Source organism: Anarhichas minor, unplaced genomic scaffold (genome assembly GCF_050575085.1).
Source record: "Anarhichas minor isolate MPS153535 unplaced genomic scaffold, ASM5057508v1 ptg000004l, whole genome shotgun sequence".
Taxonomy (NCBI): Eukaryota; Metazoa; Chordata; class Actinopteri; order Perciformes; family Anarhichadidae; genus Anarhichas; species Anarhichas minor.
The window spans coordinates 13,323,607-13,348,280 of record NW_027466450.1 but is presented as its reverse complement, the minus strand read 5'-3'; the positions used below and the strand labels follow the sequence as shown (position 1 = coordinate 13,348,280).

General features: G+C 41.2%; 1 protein-coding gene across 2 annotated transcripts; it reads right to left on the bottom strand.

The window, feature by feature from the left end:
- Positions 1-7,254: 7,254 nt before the first annotated feature.
- Positions 7,255-23,696, bottom strand: LOC142969766 (ras-related protein M-Ras). Of its 2 annotated transcripts, none has more exons than XM_076109777.1 (6): positions 23,464-23,696; positions 16,355-16,611; positions 15,263-15,416; positions 14,617-14,716; positions 12,378-12,457; positions 7,255-10,770 (listed from the first exon to the last, which is right to left on the bottom strand). In XM_076109777.1, exons 2-6 carry the CDS (start codon positions 16,545-16,547, stop codon positions 10,671-10,673), a joined length of 627 nt encoding a protein of 208 aa, XP_075965892.1. In that variant the 5' UTR covers positions 16,548-16,611; positions 23,464-23,696; the 3' UTR covers positions 7,255-10,670. The 2 variants fall into 2 exon arrangements, with proteins under 2 accessions (XP_075965892.1, XP_075965885.1); XM_076109770.1 differs by having other exon boundaries at positions 23,554-23,692.
- Positions 23,697-24,674: the final 978 nt, after the last annotated feature.

Here is a 24,674-nt window from a genome sequence, read left to right as displayed (position 1 = left end):
TGAAACTTTAGTATTATCAGGGTGGAGTATTAAACCCGGAGTAATGACTGAAGTTGGAGTAAGATTGTGTCATAATGTTTTTTGGGAATCATTTTCTGATGCTGTCTCTTTTTTCATCTTATCAGTTGTTGTTTTTTTTCGATTTGCAAACCCAGACTGAGCAGCTCTCACTCTGGATCTAATGAAAATGCATATTTCATTACGGTGTTCTGTGAAAATATTATGAAAAACAATATTTTAGCTGCCAGTCATCCCACTTGTATTTCAACCAATCATTCACGAGTTGCAACGGGGTGAAGGGAGGAAATCATTTATTGACTTTTACAAAGGAGGAATGTCTGAATGCATGAGAGAGGAAGGCCATAAACATCTTTATGCATTGTATTCTGGGGACTTTAAAGGCCAAGGTGAAAGACCACTTACTGTACCATTTCCATAACTCTGTTTATATTTGTATTAGGAATTTAAAAGCACAACAACTCAAGAGTATAGTGACATAAAAAAAACAACTTAAAAGCATTACTAAAAACCCGATGGAAATAGCAAACAACACATGAAAACATTCAAATCAATGGAAAGAAAGTAATTACGACATAAACATATAGTCCCCCTTGCCATTTCCCACAATTCATTGTTTTAAATTGCCTTTGTTTGGCTTTGCTCAATATGAAGCGGCAGGTTGTTCCACAAGGAGATCCAGTACAGAGAAAGAGCTTCTCACTATTGTACTTTGAACAAGGAACACTGCATGACATGATGCCGGCTCTTGTGTTGCCGGTATGTTGGCTTACGACCATGTCAATTTGACAGTTCATATGATCTGTGCCCCTTTTGTGAATTATATCAATCATATGATTAAGTTGCAGTTATTTAACTTGATCTTCAACAGGTAATAATCCAACTTGCTTCATTACTGGTCCACTATGAGTCCTGGGAGGAGCATTGAGCGTGTTGCTGATAACATTATACATCGTCGAAGGGGCACTGGATTAATAAGGCAACTAAAAGTTTCTTCACCTTCATATTAATAAAAAAACAGTGAGATCTTTTTTTTAAATAATGCAGTAGAATGTTACTTGCAAGCGTTGTTGGATGCTATATGCTTTTGCACTACAAACAGTGATTATAGTCGTATAGAAAATGAATTGCAAAGCCCTTGAAAAGGTTTTATTTTTCTGTTCAACTTCTGTCATTCTTACAATTGTTAAAGTTATTTTATTCTGATTATACCTTCTCGAACAGAATACTAAGCAGTACTTTATCTTTTTTTTATTGTATGTTACTAAATACTTCCAATTCATTAAGGATGTTTCTGACCTTTTTTAACACCATTTATATACTTTTAAATGACTGTGTGGATTCAGAGTTTACATGCCCATTATTATTATTATTATTATTATCATCAGCTTACAGAATGCATTAACATAGATTACACTGCAATACTAAAAGTATATCAAGTTAGATCCACTCGACCACCTCTCTGTAAAACACTTGACTGTTTTATCGATCCGGTGTGGGATTTAATCAGAGCTGAATGGAGTCTGACTCCCTGAACATTAAACTAAACTTGACGCTGTTAAAATCATGGTAATGAATGCAGGCCAGAGCGTCTCACTGTTTCCATGACTACAAAAAGCGTCCGGTTTGACTTGTCATTTTATTGTGCTGGACAGCATTCGGTTTCAGTGTTTATTTTGCTTCCCACCACTCGACATCAATGTGATCTGCAGCAAGAAGTCACTTGTGAACATTCAGAATGCTGTTCATGCATTATTGTGAGTGGGCCTGCTGCTCCTCTTGTTTTTGCGATGATCAAGACTGTGCACTCTCCAGATAAGTTGAGTTTTGAGTTGTACCTGTGCTGCACTGGGAACTCTACAGTAGAAATCAATATTTAATCAGCTCAGAACAAAGGCAAAGGGAGGGCTTCTATACGTGCGAATCCTCCCTGAGCACTATGACACCATTCCCAGTGGAGGTGGAGAAGAGAAGAGCTCTTGCTGTGTATGCAATGCAATGATATCGTTCTGGACACATCTCTGGAGCGGCCTGTATGCCTCTCTTCTTATACGATTCCCCTTTTGTTGCTATTATGTGCGTGTCGTAACGTGGAATTGTTTTTATGTGAAACTGCTGCCTGCAAGCATGCTCAAAATGTTGACGTGTAAAATCAGATTTTCGAGTGTGTTGTGGGTGAACACTGTTGTCCCAAAATAACAGCTGAAAATGGCAGATGGTGGTGAGACAGACGTGGTCAGCCAGCTGCTCAGAAAACAAAAATGATTATGTTTTAAAAGTTGCAATTAGGAACACGTCTCTGAGGTCACACCACACATCTAAAGTCCTCTTACTGTCAGCAAAAGATGCTATAAAAGTTAATAGTTTTAAAATACCAAAAAACTGCCAAAAGAATGCAGTATAAGGAGTTGTTGCTTGTACTGCTGGATTTAAGGCAGGTGCTGCTTTATATTTGCTAATCGTGATGTCTCGGCTTATACTACATGACGCATACATCCTGAAGGAATGTGTTTAATCAAATTACCACAAACTGACTGGTTGGTTTCTGGAGCTTTAGACGAAGCATGATTCAGTTGTCTGCTGTGTACACTGGACTTCATGGGTACATGGAGGCGACGGGAAGCCCAGGAGGCGTAGCAGCAGGGGGTCAGTGAGGGACAACGGGTCATTTTCTCTTGGAAAATGAATCTGACCATGGGGTGCCCTGGTTTAGAGCGTGTTCCAAAAAGGCTGAGTGCTTACCTCAGGTTTGAGTCCGGCCCAGGGCTCTCTGCTGCATGTCATCCCCTCTCTCTACCTGTGTGGTTTCCCGTCTGTCTCTCTCACTATCAAATAAAGAAATGCCAGAAAAAAAATGATCTAAAAGACAATTAATCAGACTATTGTTCTACAGTTCACTGGTCCATTCTGTGTCTGTCTGTGTGCTGATAACACCTTCACTGACAGTTGAAGAAAATGTATATGCTTTTATTGATATCATTAATATTTTATCATGAAAGTATTACGTACTGTCACTTTCTGTTCATTGAGTACGCCATGGATAACAGTCATTTTAGATTTCAGTGTTTACACCCACACACACACAGACTTATATGACAATAATGTAAAATCAGAGCGTTTCCACAGATAACAAACATCTTATCTTGTTAATGTGTTCCTGCACCAGAATATATGTGAGCTCCTCCTCCTCTCTCTCATCATTTTTGCAAGTGCCATTATCTTTCAAACCCAGAACTCAAATATTCCAGACAGGGACTTAAACGTAATAAAAAAACAGCATTTACTCTGCTACCAGGACGTACCGGGATAGCTGCAGGAAAACCTGTGACAGAACGAAGGATGTGCTTTGAATTTTAAAACAATACCTGGATACTTCAGACTGTCAAAAGACTTCCTGTAAACACAATAAATACCCTAATTAAGAATCCCATCATCATGAGTTTTCCCACATAAAATGACTTTCCTTATGAGAAAATTGAGGTCAAGTCAAATGATGAAGCCACGGTTAATATATTAATTCATATGAAAGTAATACTCCAAAAATTGAAATTGTGTCTTTGCAGGTAATGAGACACTTTACGTGACAGACGTGCGAGAGGAAGATGATGACATGGCTCTCTAAAAATGCTCTTATCTCTTTCCAAGGAGGGGGAGTTTGTCTGGGAATTGTCGTTCTACTTGGGGTCTTTTCTTGAATATTTTAAAGAGGATAATATGTTTTTGAGTTTATTCGTTTTTATTTTCATCTGGTTTTCATTAGCAGCGTTAACTGGGTTGTATTGGAAACATTTTTTCACCTTTCACCTGCATGTAACACATGCAGCTCATTCTGTCCAGTCTGCAACAGTTTCTAATTTTGGACATCCTCTGACCACGGCATCAGTTCTCAGAAATCAGATGAAAGACATCATTTCTTAGAACACCAATAGAATGTCTTTTGGACATCAGACCTCAGTTACCTCCGTTTATTTTCTACTCCATAACACCACATTTGTTTTGTTCTCTAGTTTTTGGTTTCCAGTAATGCAAAAAAATCCATTGTGGTTGGATTTTGCAATCACCAAAATGGGCCCAGTATTAGTTGCAAAATCGATTGCTGTGAAAGACCACATAGACCTGACAAAACTGTGTAAATCTCCTTCCATGTCTTTGGCCTCCGGGTTTGTTATTTCTCTGGCATGGAACCTTCCTTTAACTTTACGTTTGTCAAATTAAAAATCACATTAAAATGAACGACCCTCAAAGGCATCTTAACGGCCCAGTTTCATTTCTAGGAAATCCGATGCATTTCAACTTTGGACCAGAATTTAAGATCTTGGACGGTTATTCTGTTATGTTGCTACAGGTCTTCAGGGGCCAGGTTTCTTATCACACAAGCCAGTTGCCAGAAGTTTTTTTTGGTAATGTAAGTCTCTGCAAACTACGGGATATGTTGAGTGTTGACGTTTCCAAACCAAAAATACATTTTATCAATACTATTCATATCAGCCTCGTATCATGGTTGCAGGAACAGACAAAGACGTGGTTAACGTTGTGAAAAAAAATATTGCAACAACGTAGCGGAACAACGTAGCGGAACAACGTAGCGGAACAACGTAGCGCAACAACGTAGCGCAACAACGTAGCGCAACAACGTAGCGCAACAACGTAGCGCAACAACGTAGCGCAACAACGTAGCGCAACAACGTAGCGCAACAACGTACAGATTAAAATCTCTAATAAATAACACAACCAATCTCAGCGTTATGTAATAAGCGTGAAGTCAGTATTAACTTTTGGTTTGTTATACCATGTAAGTTTGATACCACCTAAAAAAACTAAACTAAAAACATCAGCATTCAGAACCACCAGTATCTTACGGACCGATTAGCCTGTACCATGATTGTTCTCATATAGAGCAGAATTCATTACCGTGTTCCAGAAATACATTTCATTACATGGAGGGTAAAAACCAACACTGCTCCTATCGGGATCCATAAGAAGATAGAAATTACATGAAAGAACTACATGTGAATTATACTGCTGGCTGATAATAACCTTACGTAACATGGCTATATTCTTCATTAAGTTATGAACCCTCTTCATAATACGATAAGATGAAGTAACAGAACAAACAGGAGTAAAAATACTTTACAAGGTGGTGCTTTTTAGATTGCTTGCAAGTTTGCAGACTTATAAAACTCATGAAAGGCTGAACATAACATATAACGCAAAATAAAAGGCTGTCCCCACTAGGAAATACATAAACAACTGGGTCTATTTTATCATGAACATGCACAAGATAAGAATGAGTTGGTGCATACATATCACACAAAAGGTTAAAACCTCCATTAAAGAATTAAATGGGAAAACTTAGTCGTTCTTTGAAGCACGGTACTATAAGGGATTAAAACAAATGTATCCTTAATAGATTAAAGGGAGCAACACAAAGAAAACCAGGGGTTTCCAGATAATTAAATAAATGATTGTTTTACATTGGTAGAGTTATATAAATGCTGTTTCAATCAGGCATCATTAACTGCACATTAGATCAAGTCTGTCCAAGTTCACTCAGGTTTATACCTTATACTTGTCTTTGTTGACTTCAAAATGTGAGGTCATCACACATGCACGCTCACTTCAGCGTAGCAGCTAATGGATCCACTGTTGAGCTGCATGAATGGTGTCCTAAATTACCCCAAAATTCTATGAAACTAAGCTCCCTCGAAATTATGTCAAAAAGAAAGGCAGACTAATAAATGAGCATATACAGCTGCACTTAGTGGCGAGGTTCTGCGCCTGAAAAGCTTGTAAGAGATCGTGAAAGTGAGACTCAGACAGATATCAATAGCACGTACAGCACAAGGTGTGAAATAAAATAATATATTAAAAAGACACCTGATCTGGGTATGTAATAAGAAATGAGAACAGTGGGTGTCTGCACTGTGGAGGTAGAGACTGTAAAGAACACGTGAGGTGTGCTTCATGTGTGAGATGAATGCACATTATTACTCTTGAGGACCGTGTAATTGAAAGCGCTGTAAGAGGTTGTGAGAGCTGTGGCATGATCGTAGGAGTCACGAGCCGCTGATTTCGCATGACGTACTGTAACGGCGACGTGTGGCGGTCAGAAACAGCTGGGGAACATCACCATTCATTTCCATGTGTGGCCTAAAGCACGTCAGTCAGTCTATTCTCCAACAACAGCTGTGCATCCCGTCGAAATGCATTCACCACAGTTCTTACTTCTGATCAAGTCCTTTTCCACCTTCTGCTTATTTCCATTTCAACGAGCAGTTTGTATTTTAAAAAACAATCTATTGCAGAAGACCCGCTGAACATTTTGTTTTTGTTTCGTTTGAAATGCTAAATGACTGATCATTGAAATTGTTTCTCTGAAAATTGCATTGTATTGTATTGTATTTGCTTTTTTATTTTATTTTTTTAAAGGTAATTTTTGGCATAATCTGTTGTGTTTCTTTTCTTATTTGGTTTGATGAAAAGTGCAAACGTGTGTACATGAGAGAGGATAAGTAATCAGCACAGTGCTGACCCCCAGTGGTAAGACCCTCAAATGGCACAGAAACCCATTTGTTCCGTTTCTGTCTACATCCTGGAACATCTTTTGATTCAGAAGCTGCAGTCTTTTAAAAGGACTCTGGTTTCGCTCTGCTGGCCCTCAGCTGCTTCACATTATTGCTGATTGTGCTAATGTGGCAACTCTCCCTGATCAAGTAACGGTTGAACTGATCGCACTGCTTAATATTTCTGCTGATTTACATGAAATATTAAGTTCTGAAGACGGTCAGATGGTTTCCCTCGATTCACCGCTGGAGGGTAGACATTACATCCATCTTTTTAATAACCCTGACCACCATCTTGCACCTCTTTCTCCTGGTTTCATGTTGAGCACCTCTCCTGACTGTTTCCCTCTTAAAAGAACATGAATGTAAATCATTAGAGATGCAGTATCCGTTCTGTGCGTCTGTCTGCCTGCCTCACGTCTCCCCCGAGGCGTTGAAATCAATGAGGCAAAATAGAGATTTCAGCATTCTCGGTGTTGAAATCAATGGACCTTGGCGGCTCTGAGGATTAATGAGCGGCGCTTCTGCTGAGCAAGCAAGACGACTCTGAGAACACGTGTAGCCATGTTCACCTTTTGATCACGGGCCGTTCAGCAGAGTTTCTGCATTTTAATACCACAGATACACACATACCATCCATCAAATAAAGAAAGAAAGAAAGCAGACACACACGTAAAGTCACAATACTTGTATCTCTTTATTGAAATATAATCGACCCCTAAGGCTAGATAGAAAAAGGCCACAGCTTGTTTTGTGCCTCGTCTAGCTCCTCAGTCTGACACCGCCAGTTAAAACACAACAGACCTGTCCAAAAACACACGTTACACAACTGGTGCGACTCGTCCAAAAGTTATTAAAACCTAAAGTTCACCCTCACTGCCACATACCGACGACATTTCAGGACATACAAGACTCAAATCAATTGCATAACTTCAACAATACTTGGTGTCCATCTGAAAAAAAAAAAAAAAAAAAAAAGGATTCTACGTCTCCAATACATGAAACAAAAGTGCTCAATTTAGCTCACATGTAATCCAGGGTCAAATAATTGATACATCATATTCACTTTCGGCATTTGTGTTTGGTCTGCCTGAAATGTGAAGACGGTGCAAAACATCAGCAGGTTGCTTTGTACCAGCCTCAAGGATTCATCCAGGAACGGGAACTTTCTCATTTCAAACGGTGTTTTGGACCTCAAACCAAAAAGTTAAAGTAGAGGACACCTGCCGGGAACGTAAACTCTGCTTTAAGGAATTGTGTGTGACATTTTTTTGGAAATATGCTTATTCACTTTCTCACTAAAGGTTAAATGAGAGGATCGATACTGCTCTAGTCTACACTAACTATGAAGCTATAGCCTGCATGCCAGTTGATTTAGACTGGAAGCATAAAAGTCTGGAAACAGCTAGCCTGGCTTTGTCCAAAGGTAAGAAATAATCCAGCACATAAACCCATTTGTATAGATTAACCAAACTAAATATCACATGTTCAGTGAGCTTTAGAGGCGCTGGTTGGCTGATATTGTTTCCAGTCTTTACACTAAAGGTATAAGATAACGACTGCATGGCTCCATCTTAGTATTTCAATGTACCGATGTAGCGCTCGGCAACAAAGTGAGAAAGCATATTTTACAAAGTGTCCATCTATTCGTTTAAGAAACTTCACATTGAACAAAGAAACATTTAAAAGTTACATATTGGACGACAAACTTTCCTTGTTTTGACCGTCGTGTGAGGCTGTTCACACGAGCAGAGAAGAGGTCGTTCAGGATCAAACCCTTTCTTCTTCTTGATTCACGACACATTAAACGTCTCTTCATGTGGGGGCTCAAAGGCGAAAGGCCTCCGAGTCCCAAAGACATGAAGAAGAGAAGGAAATAAGGGGGGGGGGTAGCTTTTTGTCCAGGTCTGGGACATGCTGAGGTAACAGACAGTAATAAATTATTCAGTTGTTTAAAAAACACTTTGCAAGAATCATATCAATAATACAAAATGGTATCAAACATACATGATGCAACATTTTCAAACACATTCAGTTTTTTTTTCTGTCCTTCGATCCAGAGTCTGTTGCTCAACGGTCAGCACGTCTCCGTCCCTTTAAACAGGAGATGGAGATTCAAACCGATGCTCTTCTGTCGCTGAGGTTGATTTTTTTTTTTTTTCCACTTTCATGCTGAGGTGAATTTGTACGCCATTCAATAACTGAGTGTAACATGGAACTTTTCTTTCAATACCTTTCCAATGATTAAATTCTAATTAATTTAATCTCTGTCACAGTCGTCGCAGAGGCAACAGGCGTACACAGGCACACAGGGCTACAACGCTAATTGCCTCTTTGCTTGTTTTCGTTATTCGATTTTACATTCAAATCATTTCTTGTGACCGTGCCAGGTTTGAACAGAAAACAACATGCCAATAGGAAAGTCAGAAATCGTATTAAAAGTGCAAAAATGTATTCCTTCAAGAGACGGTATTCTTCCAGACAAAAAAAAAAAAAAAAAAAAGTTGTCCCACCGAAACTTTAGTGCGTTAACAGTACAAGCCATTTCATAGGTTATTAAGTACATTCCTATCTAGCTCCCGACTACAGACGTGAATATACTGAATGTCTTGTTGCTTCGAGTGTTTCCTACAACTGAACGTCGTCTGTAGCGAGGTTAACATGGCTTTGAGCCCCAGGAGCGTCACGCTGCCCGGTTCACACAGGCGGTCTAACTCGGATGTCTCCCCAGGGCTACAGTATGTATCCCCAGACTGACGGAGTGCTCTCCTTCGCTGGGCTCGATTCATTGTCCTGAATTCAGCGGTGCGGTCGGAAAAAGCCCCTTGATTGAAATAAAGTGACATCACATTATTTTGGTTAGTGGCCAGTGCAAATCAGCTTCTCCAGCCGGCTTCAGATCTGAAACGTGAAGCTCTCGTTGTCCCTTATCTATTGTATTTCATCCGACGGATCTTTTGTAAAACAGCATTGAATTTGTTTACATTGCCACCTATAATTAGATTTAATATCACAAATATAATTGTTTTGATATTTCTTTTCTTTAGATAAAAAAACAAAAAAAACATGGAAAGTAACTTGTTTTGAAGACAATCTGTTAAGACTACAAAGACAGAATATATCAGGGCTATTGTCCATACAGTACTGGTGAAGACTGCTCTCATCATGCCATTGACCATGACTGAGGAGGCAACCCAAATAAACCATAATTATTTCCAAACACTTGCTCTGTGTCGTTATTATGAGTGTCTGTAAACATGGCCGCCGACACATCGGTGTTGGCAAAAACCGTGTAACCACATCTCACTCTCCTTTACAATTACTATATTTAAAACACTTGCCACAGCGCTCACCTGTCAACCGTTACAACACGTCTCTCTCGCTTGCCACGACACGTCCTCCCTCCCCTTCCGACATTTCAAAACCCCGAGCGTCACATGACCACGAAGTTCACGCTACGCCCACCAAACCAAAGCACCTTCTACTTGCACTACCCAAAATCACTGTCGCCCACTCTCGTGTTCATCCGCCACGCCCTTATGATGTCCACTCTACAAAGAGAGAACACAGCACAACATTTTCTAAAAGATCACACGGGTTTCTTCTATTCCCCAAATTGTGAGGAGTGTGAGGACAGAAAGGAGACGACCAGCAGGTTGCTGAAAAACGAGGCGCCATTTTTGAGCCGGGTCCTCCCTTTTCTCAAGAAGACAAAAGTTCCAATGTCAAGGTGATTCTGATCTCCTTCCCCCCCCCAGGGTCTCTCGTCTGGTGCCACATTTAAAATGAGAATTGATGGACTTGCGTGAGAAACAGTTGATGGTGACGCTGTAGTTCTGTGTTGAATAGAGACGGGAGGGACGTTTGAAAAGGGACCGTAAATTGAGGAGAGAGGGCTCAGCTCTCACTCAGAGGCATTGTGAAGGGTGAGGGGACGTCGGTCCAACATTTCAGATTCACTTCGTCAGCCATTCAGGGACCCTTTTGTGCTCCAGTAGTTAACCCCCGCTGGGGAGTTCCCTGACATCCAAAGGTGTGTGGGTGTGCGTATGTGTGTATGTTAACGAATGATAAACAGGACGAGGGAGGTCACAAGATGGCGCAGTGGAACCTGTGGGAACCTGCCGAACGCTCTGCTCTCCATTTCATCTTCTTTTTCTTCTTCTGGTTTCGCTCTGGCACCTGTTGTCTGTGAGTGTGGAGAAGGGAAATACATAAATACAAAATAATCATAACCAGGGTTTCTGCAGGTTCAATTTGAGACTTTTTAAGACACACATAGCAAGAAATGTAAGAATATCGTTTGTATTTTGCAGTCCTGCTGGCAGAAGTGTGAAGGAAAAGTATTATAGAAGAAAATAAGTCCTAAAAGTACAGCGTTTAAAGCTCTGCTTTCAGTGTTGAGCGTAGACGCTGTCTGGTCAAACTAGAGGCGGTTTCTGGGGGAGACTTTTCAATTGCAGCTCAATTGCTTTGATTCCTGATGTCCAAAGTTTTAACATCAAATATAAAAACAGCATCAGGCCTGAACCACATATCAAACATAAAATAAAAAATAAATAAGACCCTCCTGATTATTAGCAATGCATTCATTTTAAGATAAATCATCTTAAAGACATTTTTAGAGCTTTTTATGCCTCAATTTCAGACAATTGAATTTGCAACATTTTATTGGCCTGCGGAAACTCTGCAGCAGTCATCATTTTGGCTCATAATGTTTTATCTATCATATAATCATCAGAGTGGTTATGTGCTGGACTGTTTCTTGGCTGGGCGCTGTGACTTACTGCAGTCCTGTCGTCACCACAAGGCTGCAAGGAAAACTAGAAATAAACGACTGCTGGCTCCAGCTTCACATTTGCCATCAGACATGAGAGTGGTTTAGATCTTCTCATCCAACTCTTCAATGCTCGTCTCCTTTGTTTTGTGTTTTTTTTTTTTATTCTTTTCCTCTTTACAGCTACTACTGCAAATTGCAATCCCAAAGGCAGCCATACAAGTGAGTCATACTAAGCTTAGAGCGTCACCTCTTAGAGATTTTACATTAAAACGTGTTATATGCGAGTTTTTAAAGCAGCCATACACCAGTACAAAGAGGATGGACACTTTCTGCCTGAACCGCTGATGCAGCAGTCTGAAAAAAGCACAACCATTATGTCTGGATCCACCTCCTGTATGACTGACTTACCACAGTCTGACCACTAGAGGGCAATGTTGATTCATCAATAGACTCATCTTTTTCCCATAACGTACCAAAACAGCAAAGAACTCTACTTAATCTGGATTATTTCCTTTCTTACAGCAGTGTTCCTGTGGATCTGAGTTAAGGCCTTAAAACAAACTGGCATGTCTGCTGGATGCTTATTGGTCCTTGCAGCGAGAGAAGACCTTAAAACAGGATGTGACCACATTCGAAGCATGGACACAAATCAAATTCTTCTGAAATGACACGTGTCAAGACAGGAAATAGCTCTGGGATTTTTTTTGCTTTGCTTTTCCACTCTGTGTGCCACCAACCTCGAAAGAAGTGAAACACACACTCGGGGGGGGGGGGGGGGGGGGGGAGGTGACACACTTTGAGTTGAGAGAACTCTATTAGATGTTTTATGACTGTATTTATGTTTGTAAAAGGGCCAATCACTACTGTCCTCAATCACTTTAACAGCTGTTGCTGTAAGTAAATCTCTCTCACATCATTTTTTTTAAATGCAAAGACATCACATTCTTCAGGTCATGAAAAAAAAATAAAAAATAAAAATAAAAAAAAAGGTTAAATGAAAGTCAACCTGGAGTTACCTTATAACACGAACCAGCTCGTGGAAGGCTTTGTCCACATTCATTGGAGGATCCTTGGCACTGGTTTCAATATAAGTTATCTGAGGAAACAAACGAAAGGTTCCCAAATTAAGCATAGATGGTATAAGAGTGGAATATGAAATAACCACACATGAATATAATGTATAAAGTATGGAAATATACAAGTGCTACGTGGTTAAGAAACTATAAAAAGGTCAAAAAAGTTCCCGATGAGGTGAAACTAGAAGAAAATCGCATGAGGACGGATCCTGTATACGTGACAACACCAATTAAAAACATAACTGCCCACCGTCACTAAATCAACAACTCTGCAGACAATAATTGTATATTGTTTGTTATCGTTGTTGTTGTTTGCTGCTGCTGGCTGGCTGAGGGCCACCAAACACAATGCGGTTACATCACTACAATAAATAAAAACCTCTTAATCTCTGTCTTCAAAGACTGAGACAGATGTTCCCTGACATGCCTAGCAGCCGTGGAAATGACCGATGAATCAACCGAGTGTGATGCTAGTCAGTGTGGAAACAGCCCCGAGTGTTGGACTCTTTGTCCAGGCTGCATATGATCACTTCAAAACGGCAAAAATTTAAAAAAGGGGCCCTTGAATCCAAAATAGAAAAGAGAAAAAAAACGCGTGACATGAAAAGCCCCAAGATGTCATAACCCTGGAATAAATACTGCATGTGTCTGTGACAGAGATCCCGTCTGGACCAAACTCATCCGACATCACAGGGAGATTGTAGAAGTGCTCTCAGATCAGTCAACATGGTGCAGTCTGTATGGAAGTGATCCTTTTTGCAGATTACAGTGAGCACAGTCCTGTTTACTTGCCTGTTCCAATGCTCATGCTGTGTTCACTGAGAGGACGTGTCCCCCCCCCCCCCCCCATTAAGCCAGTTCAATTTATAAACACATGTTTTTCTCTCCAGAGAGTGAAATCTTTAAACACCAGCTGGATACATGGAGCTTTTGCAAAAGCGTGACATAAACTCAGTGATGTGTGGTTTATGTTCGCCGTAATGAAGCCGGCGCAAAAGTACGGCCGCCACAAAAATCACGTCACCGCAGCTCGTCGTTGTTGAGACGCTTAGTCGTGCACCTCGGAGTTTTGTCACCGGGAGCTCTTGGCTTCTCGGACACGACGGTCACAAATAGCTCACTGATGAAGTGATTAACTGTTAAAATGCTTAATAAGCAGGATGCCAAAAGAAAATCCACATTTGTGTCAATATTTTGCAGCCAAATCAAATAATTGAAAGGATATTCAACCTTTGTTTCATTCCAATGCATTGAATTCTTGACAGGGCTTGTATAAAGGAGATAAAGTAGGTCCATCAACATGATATTTGAGTTTCCAGTTCTCCTCCTTGACATTGTGGATGTGAGTTCACTCTTTGTCTTCTTGCTTCTTCGGTAACTTTTTGTTTGTACGCTCCCTCGCGTTTCGGAGAATAATGCAACCAACAGTGCTTTGAGCATAAACGCCCTCGTAGCTCGCGCCCCATCAGTGGAGGCTCGCGCCACGGCGAGTTTAAACAAGGCCTAAGGGTTAGGGGTCATGTGACAGCAAAGTTAGGTAGTCAACCTTTAACGGCTTCTGACTTTCACTGTGATTCTTCATTTTAAATGCCAAAATAGCTGAATATACAGCAGAGCTTTTGTCAGTAGCCTGGATTTTATGTTGATTTCTGACGCATTTTAACCGCCGATATAACCGCTGATATAACCGCTGATATAACCGCTGATATAACCGCTGATATAACCGCTGATATAACCGCTGATATAACCGCTGATATAACCAATAACAGAGCATAACTGTTGTCATTAATGATGTGGTCAGCTGGGCTGTCTGTCCCACTCCTTACCAAATGTTAGCTGTGACGCTGCAGTTTTAGCAAGCGAAGAAGGAGCCGTCTTCATGTAGACAGCTACATGTTTCTATTTAGACAGCTTAATGTAGTCACAGTGGTGAGTCTGTGTCATCAAGGTGTTCTTTTTGTTCGCTACAGAAGTGACAAGTCTACTTTTCAGCTGGGGAAACAGAATTAACCATTTGAAGTTTATTTAGTTGTATTGTGATTTTTGTTTGAATGGTTTCAGATACAAGGACACACACCTCTGTGAGCAACGATCTTTCCTCTCACTGTTGCTTAGAGAACGCCTCCATTGTCTTTAGTCTCTGTAGTGCACACAGGCACACGTAGACCTCACTACTTACGTTGTGTTTTGCAGCCATCTCTTGGCCCTGGTCAGTGGTGATCTTTCTCAGATGCACCAAGTCCACTTTGTTAGCCACCAACACCATGGGGAAGGCCTCCCTGAAAAGAAAAGGACAAACACACACATGCACAACCTCAGGTATCTCTGTACAACTGAATAATGCATTTCCAAAGAGTGTTTAAAAGCGTCTCGTGGTCTAAAGACTATTGTAAGGACCCGATAGGTTTAACATCACATGCTTCACAAATTGTCTGAGAGGTGTCAGGTTTCTGCAACACTTCAATCTTGTAGAAAAATGAGCTACAGTAGAGCACCACTAAATATGGACATACGGCAACTTGCTCAGTTCCAGTTTCTATTTTTGTAACATCTCAAGCTGAGTTTTATTGGCTACTGTCAGAGAACAGATGCGTCTCCTCTCTCACAGCTGACATTTCACAACACGACCGATTAGAATTTTAGAAACAAATCCGACGGTCCGCCAAATTCCTCTGCAGCTTGAGGAGAGTCCAGCGCGTACGAGATCCTGATCCTGAACCACTCTAATGCTGAAACAAGACAACGCCATCGCTCAGCCCTGACCAAACCCTGTCTGGGTTTGGTCCGACATGAGTTGTAGTAATGGCCTCATCATTCCCACCTACCTGTCTTTGACCCGTAGTATGAGTTGATGGAATCGGTCCACATGTTCGAAGCTGGCCTTGTCCGTCACGGAGAAGACGATGAGGAAGCCATCTCCTGTCCTCATATACTGCTCCCTCATCGCACTAAACTCCTCCTGGCCGGCTGTGTCCAGCACTGGAGGGACACGAGTGTATTACTTTATGGAGGCGTCTCTCTCATGCTGTCCTTTTCATTTAAAAACACCCTGATGATGTATGTATTTGACATGGGCTTTGAGCAAACTACTTTATATCTTGTCTGAGTAAGTAAGTATACAATCTGACTACTTTTCCAATTAAATATATAGACTAGGTTTTTTTAAATGTTCTTTTCAGCTGCAGTCACAAATTGGCAATTAGGCATTTCATTTTTAATTCTTGTTGCACCACCACACGTCTGACTCAAGACCTCTCAAAGCCGACATAGAGAGTCACTTATTCTTAATATTAATTGTTGAACTCCTCCTAACCAAAAGCATTGTTAATGTTGCAATTCTTCTGCAGGAACATGTTCAGAATAAGTGTTTGTTTCCTCCACGACTTGAGAGATCACCTCCACCCAGACTTTGTTAACCCAGAGACACTCAGGATGTGTTAACCTGTGACTGTGACCCAGGCATCTTTCTGCTGCTCTTACATAACAACTGTGTGAGAACCACTCACTTAGCAGAAGCCAGTAGTTAAGATAGTTAAGACACAGTGCGTTCACATAAACTGTAGAACTGATTCTTTTTTAAGTTGTTTTTCGAATTCTTTCCTGAGCTTCATGTGTTTCCAACCTAAATTGAAAACTTTATTGATGGAAGGATAAAAATCATAGAATGATGCATAATAAGTCTCACATGCAACAGTGCCTTTTTCTAAATGTCTTTAATTCTTTCAACTAGTTTAAAGTCTGCTCAGTGGAGCAAGCAGCGACCACTGGAATGTAGCTAAACGCTGAAACATCCTTTTAAGAACAAATACAAATGTTCCCTCATTAGTCAATGAAGGACGGGTTTAATTGAAACCAAAAGAAAATGATCAAAATAAATAAAAAAATAAGACAAGACAAGCATGGAGAGTTCTACTCACCATCCAGTATGGCCCACTGTCCGTCTATCTCCGTGTGTTTGAGGTACGAGTCCTCTATCGTGGGATCGTAGTCTGGCACAAAGATCTTCTGGAAGAACTGGATGGTGAGGGCGCTCTTCCCGACACCGCCGTCCCCCACCACCACCAGCTTGTACGTTGGCAGGTTGTCACTTGGCAGGGCGCTGGTCGCCATGGCTACCTCGACAGTGGTGGTGAAGGTGAAAAGAAGGCTAGGTAGGGTGGCTGAGGACACACACCTGGAGAGGGGAAATGGAAAGAAAAGAGGGATTGACAATAGAGAGGGAGAGAGAACAAGGGAGGGAGGTGTTATGGGAGGTGCACAAATAGAGAAAGAGGGGCCAGAAGAGAGAGTTCAGCACCCTGTAAGCTCACCTAAAACATGTTGTCAGAGCTGGGCAACAGAAATTCAGATTCTAGGTTTCACCCACCAGAGAGAGACACACAGCTAGCTGAGTGACAGCTGGACATGGCTTTACAATAAAGCGGAAAAGAGTTTCAGCAAAAACATGTTGAAGTGGAACAATTGACTTGTTTTCCAGAGATGCTGATGTTTTTCCAGGACCTATAGTACGGTTAGCCGTCTTGGAGCCAACGTCGAACAGTTTTTTACAGGAACTGCATCTTATGGGACGACAGTATTGACACGAGTATTTATGCTGAATTGGCAGATATGAAACCACAGAACCGTGCAGAGTTCTGTGACAACGCAAGTAGCAACATAAAGCCCACCCAGACTGCTAAACTGGTAGCTTTGTGATTCAATGACTTGTTTTGCAAGGTGGACTTCAGCATGCACAATATGAGGGGTATCAGGACTAAGTTATCATGAAATATTTATTATTAAAAAATAAAAGGAATTTGGATAGCTTTGTCAATGTTCTCTCTGCATCTACACTGTCAAATTAAGTAAGAAAGGCAAAACGATTTGAGACATAAGACAGTCAACATTTTTCTTTTTCTGTTTAAATTGGAACTGATGCTGCACGATTCCAGCAGCATCTGTAAGCCAAGCATTAGCCCAACCCAAGCTGTGACCGTATGCATTTCTATTGTGGCCTCAAAGCAAAGGAATAACCACACTGACCTACGGTATTATGGTCCTAATCGCTCGCTCACGTGGGTGATGTGATGCTCGTTCCTGCAAATGGTTGATCACTACTTCACTTATCTGCATGGGGCAGTAACATGTCAAGAGAGGCTGCAATGCACCAGCAAAGGCAGGGAAGAAGGAGACTGCTAGCAAGTTAACATGGATGTAAACCATGCTGGTACCTTTGACATTGTGTTGCTAATGCAAAGCTAACATTTCCTGCGGCCTTCACTGGAAGAACCACAAGCGGCTTTTATTGTGAAGCAGCTACAGGAAATGCAGCCGCATTTGCCATCAAGATTAGCTCGCCGATATTTCTTGTCAGCTGACGTGTTGTAAACAGAAGGACGAATAGTAAACGAAGCAGCAGCCACAATAAAACAGGTATTGCAGACAACCACTTGCGCTGTCCTCGCGTCATTGGTTTTAATCAAAGCCACTGAGAGCAGACTAATGACGTCTACTCTCAGGAACGCAGCACAACCACAGAACCAGCAGAGAAAGATGATGGATAACCGTAGCTTGTAATTATGGCTTTTTGAAAACAAACATCCATCTTACTTAAATATGAGAGGTTTAATAAAAGGAGAGGAGTATTCTTTTTTTCCCCACACAAGTTAAGTACAGTAGAGGATAACAAATGTGTCTATTTAAGCATTTGCAAATGATTAAGATGCATTCACACCTCAGGGGAACAGCTTGTACACTATCTTTTTTTGTATCAGACTGCCCTTTTATAAGAGTCTCACATTAATACAGTTATACTGCATAGTTCAAATCACTATGCGCAATGAGATAGGAGCTTTAGTGTGTTTGTATGTATAAATCTTATGCTGTTGTTGCAAAAAGCTCACACCAAAGCTCACCACAAAGAGGGGGAGCTACAGAGAGGAGTCATGGGAGGGAAGCAAGAGAACAGAGCAGGAGAAACAGAAGAGCGAGGGAGAGGAAGCGAGGACATAGTTGATGAAAATGTTACAATATAGTGGAGCCGACACAACGGACACCACTGCTTTACTGTGTGCGCCCACTTTGTGTTGTTATTTCTCCTTCTATGTGATATTGACAGTTTTGCTACAAGCCATAAAATTAAAAATTAAAAAATCTTATCATGAGTGGGAAAATAATTCAGTCGTCCTAACCACTGCAAAACAAAATCTAGGTTGAAGTCTAACTGTCGATCAAATCAAGCAAACTTAAAGACTTTTGACCTAGTAGTGCTATTGGGCAATGTTTTTATGAGTCACCGTTTTGTGCATGCCTTCGAGGACGCACAAGCACGTGAGCAAGCACTCGGACGACACAGAACACACTATCCTGCAAGACGACTGCAAGCTAGCATACGTGGATGTGCACTAATCATGATTTATAATATTCCAAAAATTGATTTGTGAATGTTTTTTTGAGGAAGGAAATGCATTCAACACTTTTGTAAGACTGTGGTGATTGCATGCCACTAGACAGGTACCTTTAAAAATCTACACACAACAAAAAGACCTAAATAATAAACACATTTCATATCTCAAGCTAGCTTCTACTTTCTGTTAGGTAACGTTAAGCACATGTGATTTGTAGTGAATGGGTTAAAAACATGCGACCCACTGATGCAACCATTTAAGTCAAACCAACCAGTGTTCATACACATTTTAAATTGGAATGTCTGAAATCAAACTAATCTACTCCATCTTCCTGTGAATCCTTCAGCTAGCAGTCAAAAAAATAAAAATAAAAAAAAAAACACATTCACAAACTACGAGCACCACAACACCACCACCACCACCCACGCACCCATTCCTTCTTCATCCACCAGGAAACAGCTGTCAGCTGGCTACGGTCCATCCTTTCCTGCCCAGCACAATGGAGGGAAGGAAGAAGTTTCCTTCCTTTCCAAAAAACCAAGCCAGCCAGCCAGCAAGTCGGGTTGGGCACACAAGTTCCGAGACAAATTCCTGATGTTGAAATGCCTCTTCGGCTGGCTGGCTGTCGTGAAGCCACAGAGTAAATGTCTATGCCACGATTTCGCCACCCGAGTAGGATTTTTCAGTGCTGTGCAGAAAAAGAGAAGCCCCATGAAATCACAGTAGCTGCCACCAGGTGTGGTTCTCACACCAAGTCAGGTCCCAACCTTGTATGGCGTGTCAGCATTTATCCAAAGTCTCACTTGGTGGAGGCCACAATCCTCTGAAACACAGCTCACTGTTTCGTTAGACAAAAAGAATCCACAGACACCAAAGTTTAAAGCATATTCCTTTGGGAGTGGAAGCTTGGTCGAGGAAGTGTCATTATGTGCCCGACCAAAGTTAGTCATCTGCTCAATGTGGCTGTATGGCTTAACAAACCCTGATGTTTCAGAGGGTCAACCAGGGCTGCATGAGGACATGTTTACGGTACACAACGCTCGCTGTGTTCACACGAACGCCAATGAATAGAAATCCTTTCCTCTCGGATTTGGCCTTTCATCCACACTAAGCCGGCGGCTTATTTATTTATTTTTACATCACTCGACTTTGAGTAGTGCTTTGAGGCCCGAATGCATCAGTGCAGAAATGACTCCGTTCAGGATTTAGTGACATCTAGCGGTGAGGTTGCAGATTGCAACAGACTGAAACTTCTCCCGTGTGCCAAGAACTACGCTAAAAACATGAATGGCCCCATCTAGAGCCAGTGTTTAATTTAGTTGTACGTTCTGTGCGACTGTGGAAACGTGGCGGTGCAACATAGCGGTGTCTGTGACGAGGACGCGCTGCACATGTAGATATAAAGAGCTCATCCTAAATTACCGAAACACAACCAGTCTTCGTTTCAGGTGATTACACAATAAACAAAAGACGCTTTTTTTGTTGCCTGAAACTGGTGTCAATGTCCTGCACTTTATATCCATAACCCAGCTGATGATGATGATACGTAAATGGTAAAAGATATTTAGTAATATGTCAACAATTTCTAGGAGACGGGGTTGGAATAAGAGAGGAGTGTAGCAGACAACAAACTGAGATTTAATACTTTATCTGGCCGTGTCTGTCAAAATGGTCAAGCCGCTCACCCCCACTCCAAATCAGACGATGGTTGCAAAGCACAACTTTGGTCAAAGTATTGAAATGTTTATTAATCAGAGAAACCTAGTTTTCCATCACACCGAAACATTGCAACACAGCAGATGAAGTTATTGGACGCCCTGTTGCACACACTGGGTGTGCAGCAGTGTGGCACAGCGACAAACTGCAAAGCATGTAAATAATGACATGAAGCTTCTTTTGTATGTTGGTTCACTTTCACAATCTCTACAGCTGTGGCACAATAATAAGTTTATCCTCATCCAGAGTGATAGCTAGAGGACCAGTGACATTGTTTATACAATGCCACCACTACACCTGCATCAGTCTACAGGTGTGTGGTTTCACGTGTAAAATAACAGAAGCAGCCGGTGTGTTGTGGACTTCACCGGGACTCCATAAAGCCTCTCTGGGCTCTTGAGAAGCGGTGAGTCGCTGCCTTGGGGAAAGGATGAAGGGACTTCCCTCTTCACACGGGAACAAAGCAGCAACACATCTCACAGAGCAGGAATCAGGAGGAACACACCCCGGCCTGGACTGTAGCGCTGATAAACACTCATCCATCATTCCAGAGAGGCGTTAAGGCGCAGGTCGCCGAGTTCACAAAAGTGTAGTCGAACTTTGTTTGAGAGCCATTTTTTTATTTTACCTTTGACTTATGAGCCATTTAAGAAATGGACAGTTACATTTTGGTTAATCAGAATATAAACAATTCTTAAAAACTGAAACCCTGAGTTTGTTGTCACCAGGACAGCCGGAGTAAAAGCGATGACTCTTTGTCTGTGAGCTGAGGGCAAATACTGAAAGGACCCCAATGCTTCTTTACCAGCAGCATAAATATTGGCAATATTCTAGTTATTAATGTGGTCAAAAATCAGATGCACCTTGATATATTATTACTCATACGATGATCCGATTATCCCGGCCAAAATGAATGCGATTCACAATATTATTCGATCAAAATATGGTCGAAGAAAATCTAACAATTTTAAATAAGGTGATCATAAATCATAAGGCCCCGGTGCGTAAACAAAGCATATTTCTGACATGATCATTTCTATATTTCCATTCTTCACTTCTCTACCATGATAGTGAACTAGACAGCTTTCTCAAGTCACTCGTATTCACGATTATCCCGATAATGGAAATTCACCATGATTAACTTATTGTGAGTGGTTTCCTATATCGTCCCATCCCTGACTCATACAGCTCGTAGTTATTCCAGCGTTCCATTAAATGTACTTAAAAGAGGTTTTCCTCACAAAATAATATGACTCCCTGGATGAAGGCGTACATCCCACAGGTACAAACTCAGTGTGCAGTAAGATGCACTCTGCACAGCTGAGCCACTCTCTTACTGCACAGCGTTTCAAACCGATGGTCATTTGAGCAACAGTAAGCTTCGCTAATAAAACTGTGTATAAAAGACGTCTTTCAACAAGTAGTGTGCTGTGTACTGACTGTGCACTGACATCATTTCTGTTGATCTATTTCAGAAAATGAGGTGAGCAGAGTCAGCTGCCCTCCTCATCAAATTTCCCCCAGTGATGACGGACGTCATGCTCACATCTTTTAGACCCTGTGCAACCTTTGTGGCTGAGAGAACAAAGTGCAAAGAGCCTAATGGAGGGCTTTACAGTGGCTCACATGAGAGTGGGTCATCACCAATGACTAACTAGCCACAGTCTGTGGATGTGATTTTGTGGGGGAATTTCCTACTCTGACCTTTCCACTCATTAATTCTAAAAATGTACAATTTTTTGTTTGGGGCTATTTCACCATTTCAACCAGGACACAGGATGTGTGGATGAGTGAACCAGTGACACTAAATGGACGTTGAAGTACTCGATTTCATCGCGTTACTAGTCCAATGAAACATTGAATTATCGCCATGCCCCATGTGAAACTGGAAAACAAAATAGTCTATTTCAGCTGTTGGTTGGTTGCTCAAGTCTACTCATCCAGGTCTGGATCATGCTCTGGTTAACACCTTGTAATCACAATCACCACTTCTCTTCACAACGGGCCAAGCTTTGGCCTCACTTTGAGGTGTCGCCTACAGTAGGTTAGACTTCATATACATGCAAGTGAGAATTTGAATGTCACGGGAATCACTATTTAATAACAAGTAGGTGAATATTACCAGGCCTCGTACACATGTAATGGCTCACACACACACACACACACACTGACTCACCTGGGTGGGAAACCCAGCGTCTAACATTACTAATCATAAAGAAGGTAATTTATTCTGGTCAAAAGGTCACAATTAAACTTAAGGAGAAATTGTCATGCAGAAGTCAGCTCACCATTACTCCTCTCACAGGCAACGTGCAGCTTCAGCAGCAGCAGCAGGGACTGACATTTCCATCGAGTTATGATGGAAGGATAAAGGGGTGTCTGTCTTCAGACAACCAAATGATCTGGTGATTTCACTTCGCTATTAATAGTGATTAACGTGCGTGTGTGTGTCTCTCTCTCTCTCTCTGCAGACTGGGGTGCTTCTGAATGATCTCATCCTATGATTTGATACATGAAGAATCCCTCTGTTCTCTCCGTCCAGCGGTTCAATCTGCACACCATGTCTGCTTCAGTGAGCATTTCTGACATACGAAAGAAAAGCCAAGCACCGTGTATTTTGGGACATTTGTGACATACACAGGCAGGCCCCGTCTGTGTGTGTGTGTGTGTGTCTGTGTGAGCGGCCGTGTGGAAAACCGACAGAAGCCGCCCCTGAAAAATAACAGATTTCGGTTGCTTCATCCTTCTCTTGAAGTTTAAAAAAAAAAAAAAAAGGAATTTCCGCCAACTGAACCCAGTCGTCGGTCTACTTAATTAAAGCGAAGCTAACTTCCCTCGACTGTTTACCGCGCTGTCATTGTGACAATGTAGCAAAGGCTGCAGTAAATTGTTGATACACTGAGAGTGGTCGGTTTTACACTCACGGTAGGTGTTGCCTTCACTGTCCGTGAACACGGACGCCCGCATTCACGACCTCTTCTTCCCCCTCTCTTGTCAGCAGGAAAGCCACTTACCGAGATGAGTTTTTTAGATGTCGTGGACACAAAGAAACGTCCTCACGCCGACATATTCCTCCTCATCTCCCTCTCTCTTCCTCGGCTTCTTCAAACCGCCGCCGCCCTTTCGCCACAGGACGGGAGAGCGCTGCCCACATCAGCGAAACAATACGTTGAATAGCTAATCTTTGTATTGCAACAGCTGATGCTATAAATAGAAAAGCTCCGAAGGGGTGAACGCCGTTTTTTGTGTGAAGACGTTTAACCGTTAAATGTCGGTTTTTAGTGTAACATGATATCCGTGTTTGAGAGCGATTGGAACGTAACGTGTTCATTTCCCTTCATAGTGGATTTTGTTTGTGGAACATTTTTAAAATCTCACGAAGCAGAGACAGAGTTCCCCTTTTAAGTGAAATGGACTCTTCCTTTATTTATACAGCGGATTTATTTAAAGGGGTAGTCCTGTCAAATTAGCTGTACCTAATTTAAGAGGAGGTAAACGGATTAATTAAAGATATTTTTTTATATTAGTTGAATCGTGGACAACTAATCGTTCTAATTAAATGATTGACCCATTATGTCTAAATCAGCAATAGCATAAATCAGGTTATGATTTTTCATACTTTTCAGGTGTTTTTGTCTCCTGTTTGCTATATTATGAGCAAAACCTGTTAAAACCTCTCATCAAATAAATTAGAGCCATTAGTGCAACGACTAGTGACAAAGAGACCCACAAATCTTTTTACGTTTTTAATGTACTCTCAGCAACAGGTGAAGGTTATCAAGCATACGAAGAAGTCACATTTTCATTTGTGCCTCTGGTTCACTGTTGTATCTTATTTTATTCATTTATTTAAGTGGTTCTTAAGTGATCCTCCCCACAGCTCAAACAAAACCTTTTTTCTTTAATTTCTTTGTTTAAATGTTTCGTACTTTTATTGAAATAAATACATAAATCAGTACAACCACAGTATGTCCAATCTACTGACATGTATTTGCAATTATTATATATTTATACACTCAGCGATACAAACAGAAAAAGAGAACAAGAAAGAAAAGAGGGAAAACACCTTACTTCATATTCATGCATACATACGCATACTTACATGTATGAACACAAATATTTATTCGTTATTTAT

What these genes read in the sequence shown, in the direction of transcription:
- LOC142969766 (XM_076109777.1), bottom strand. Translation starts at nt 16,547, where the DNA reads ATGGCGACCAGCGCCCTGCCAAGTGACAACCTGCCAACGTACAAGCTG. An exon ending in ATACTACGGGTCAAAGACAG is followed by an intron (nt 14,717 to 15,262) that starts GTAGGTGGGAAT and finishes TTTTCTTTTCAG; the next exon opens with GGAGGCCTTCCCCATGGTGT. An exon ending in AGATGGCTGCAAAACACAAC is followed by an intron (nt 12,458 to 14,616) that starts GTAAGTAGTGAG and finishes TTGTTTCCTCAG; the next exon opens with ATAACTTATATTGAAACCAG.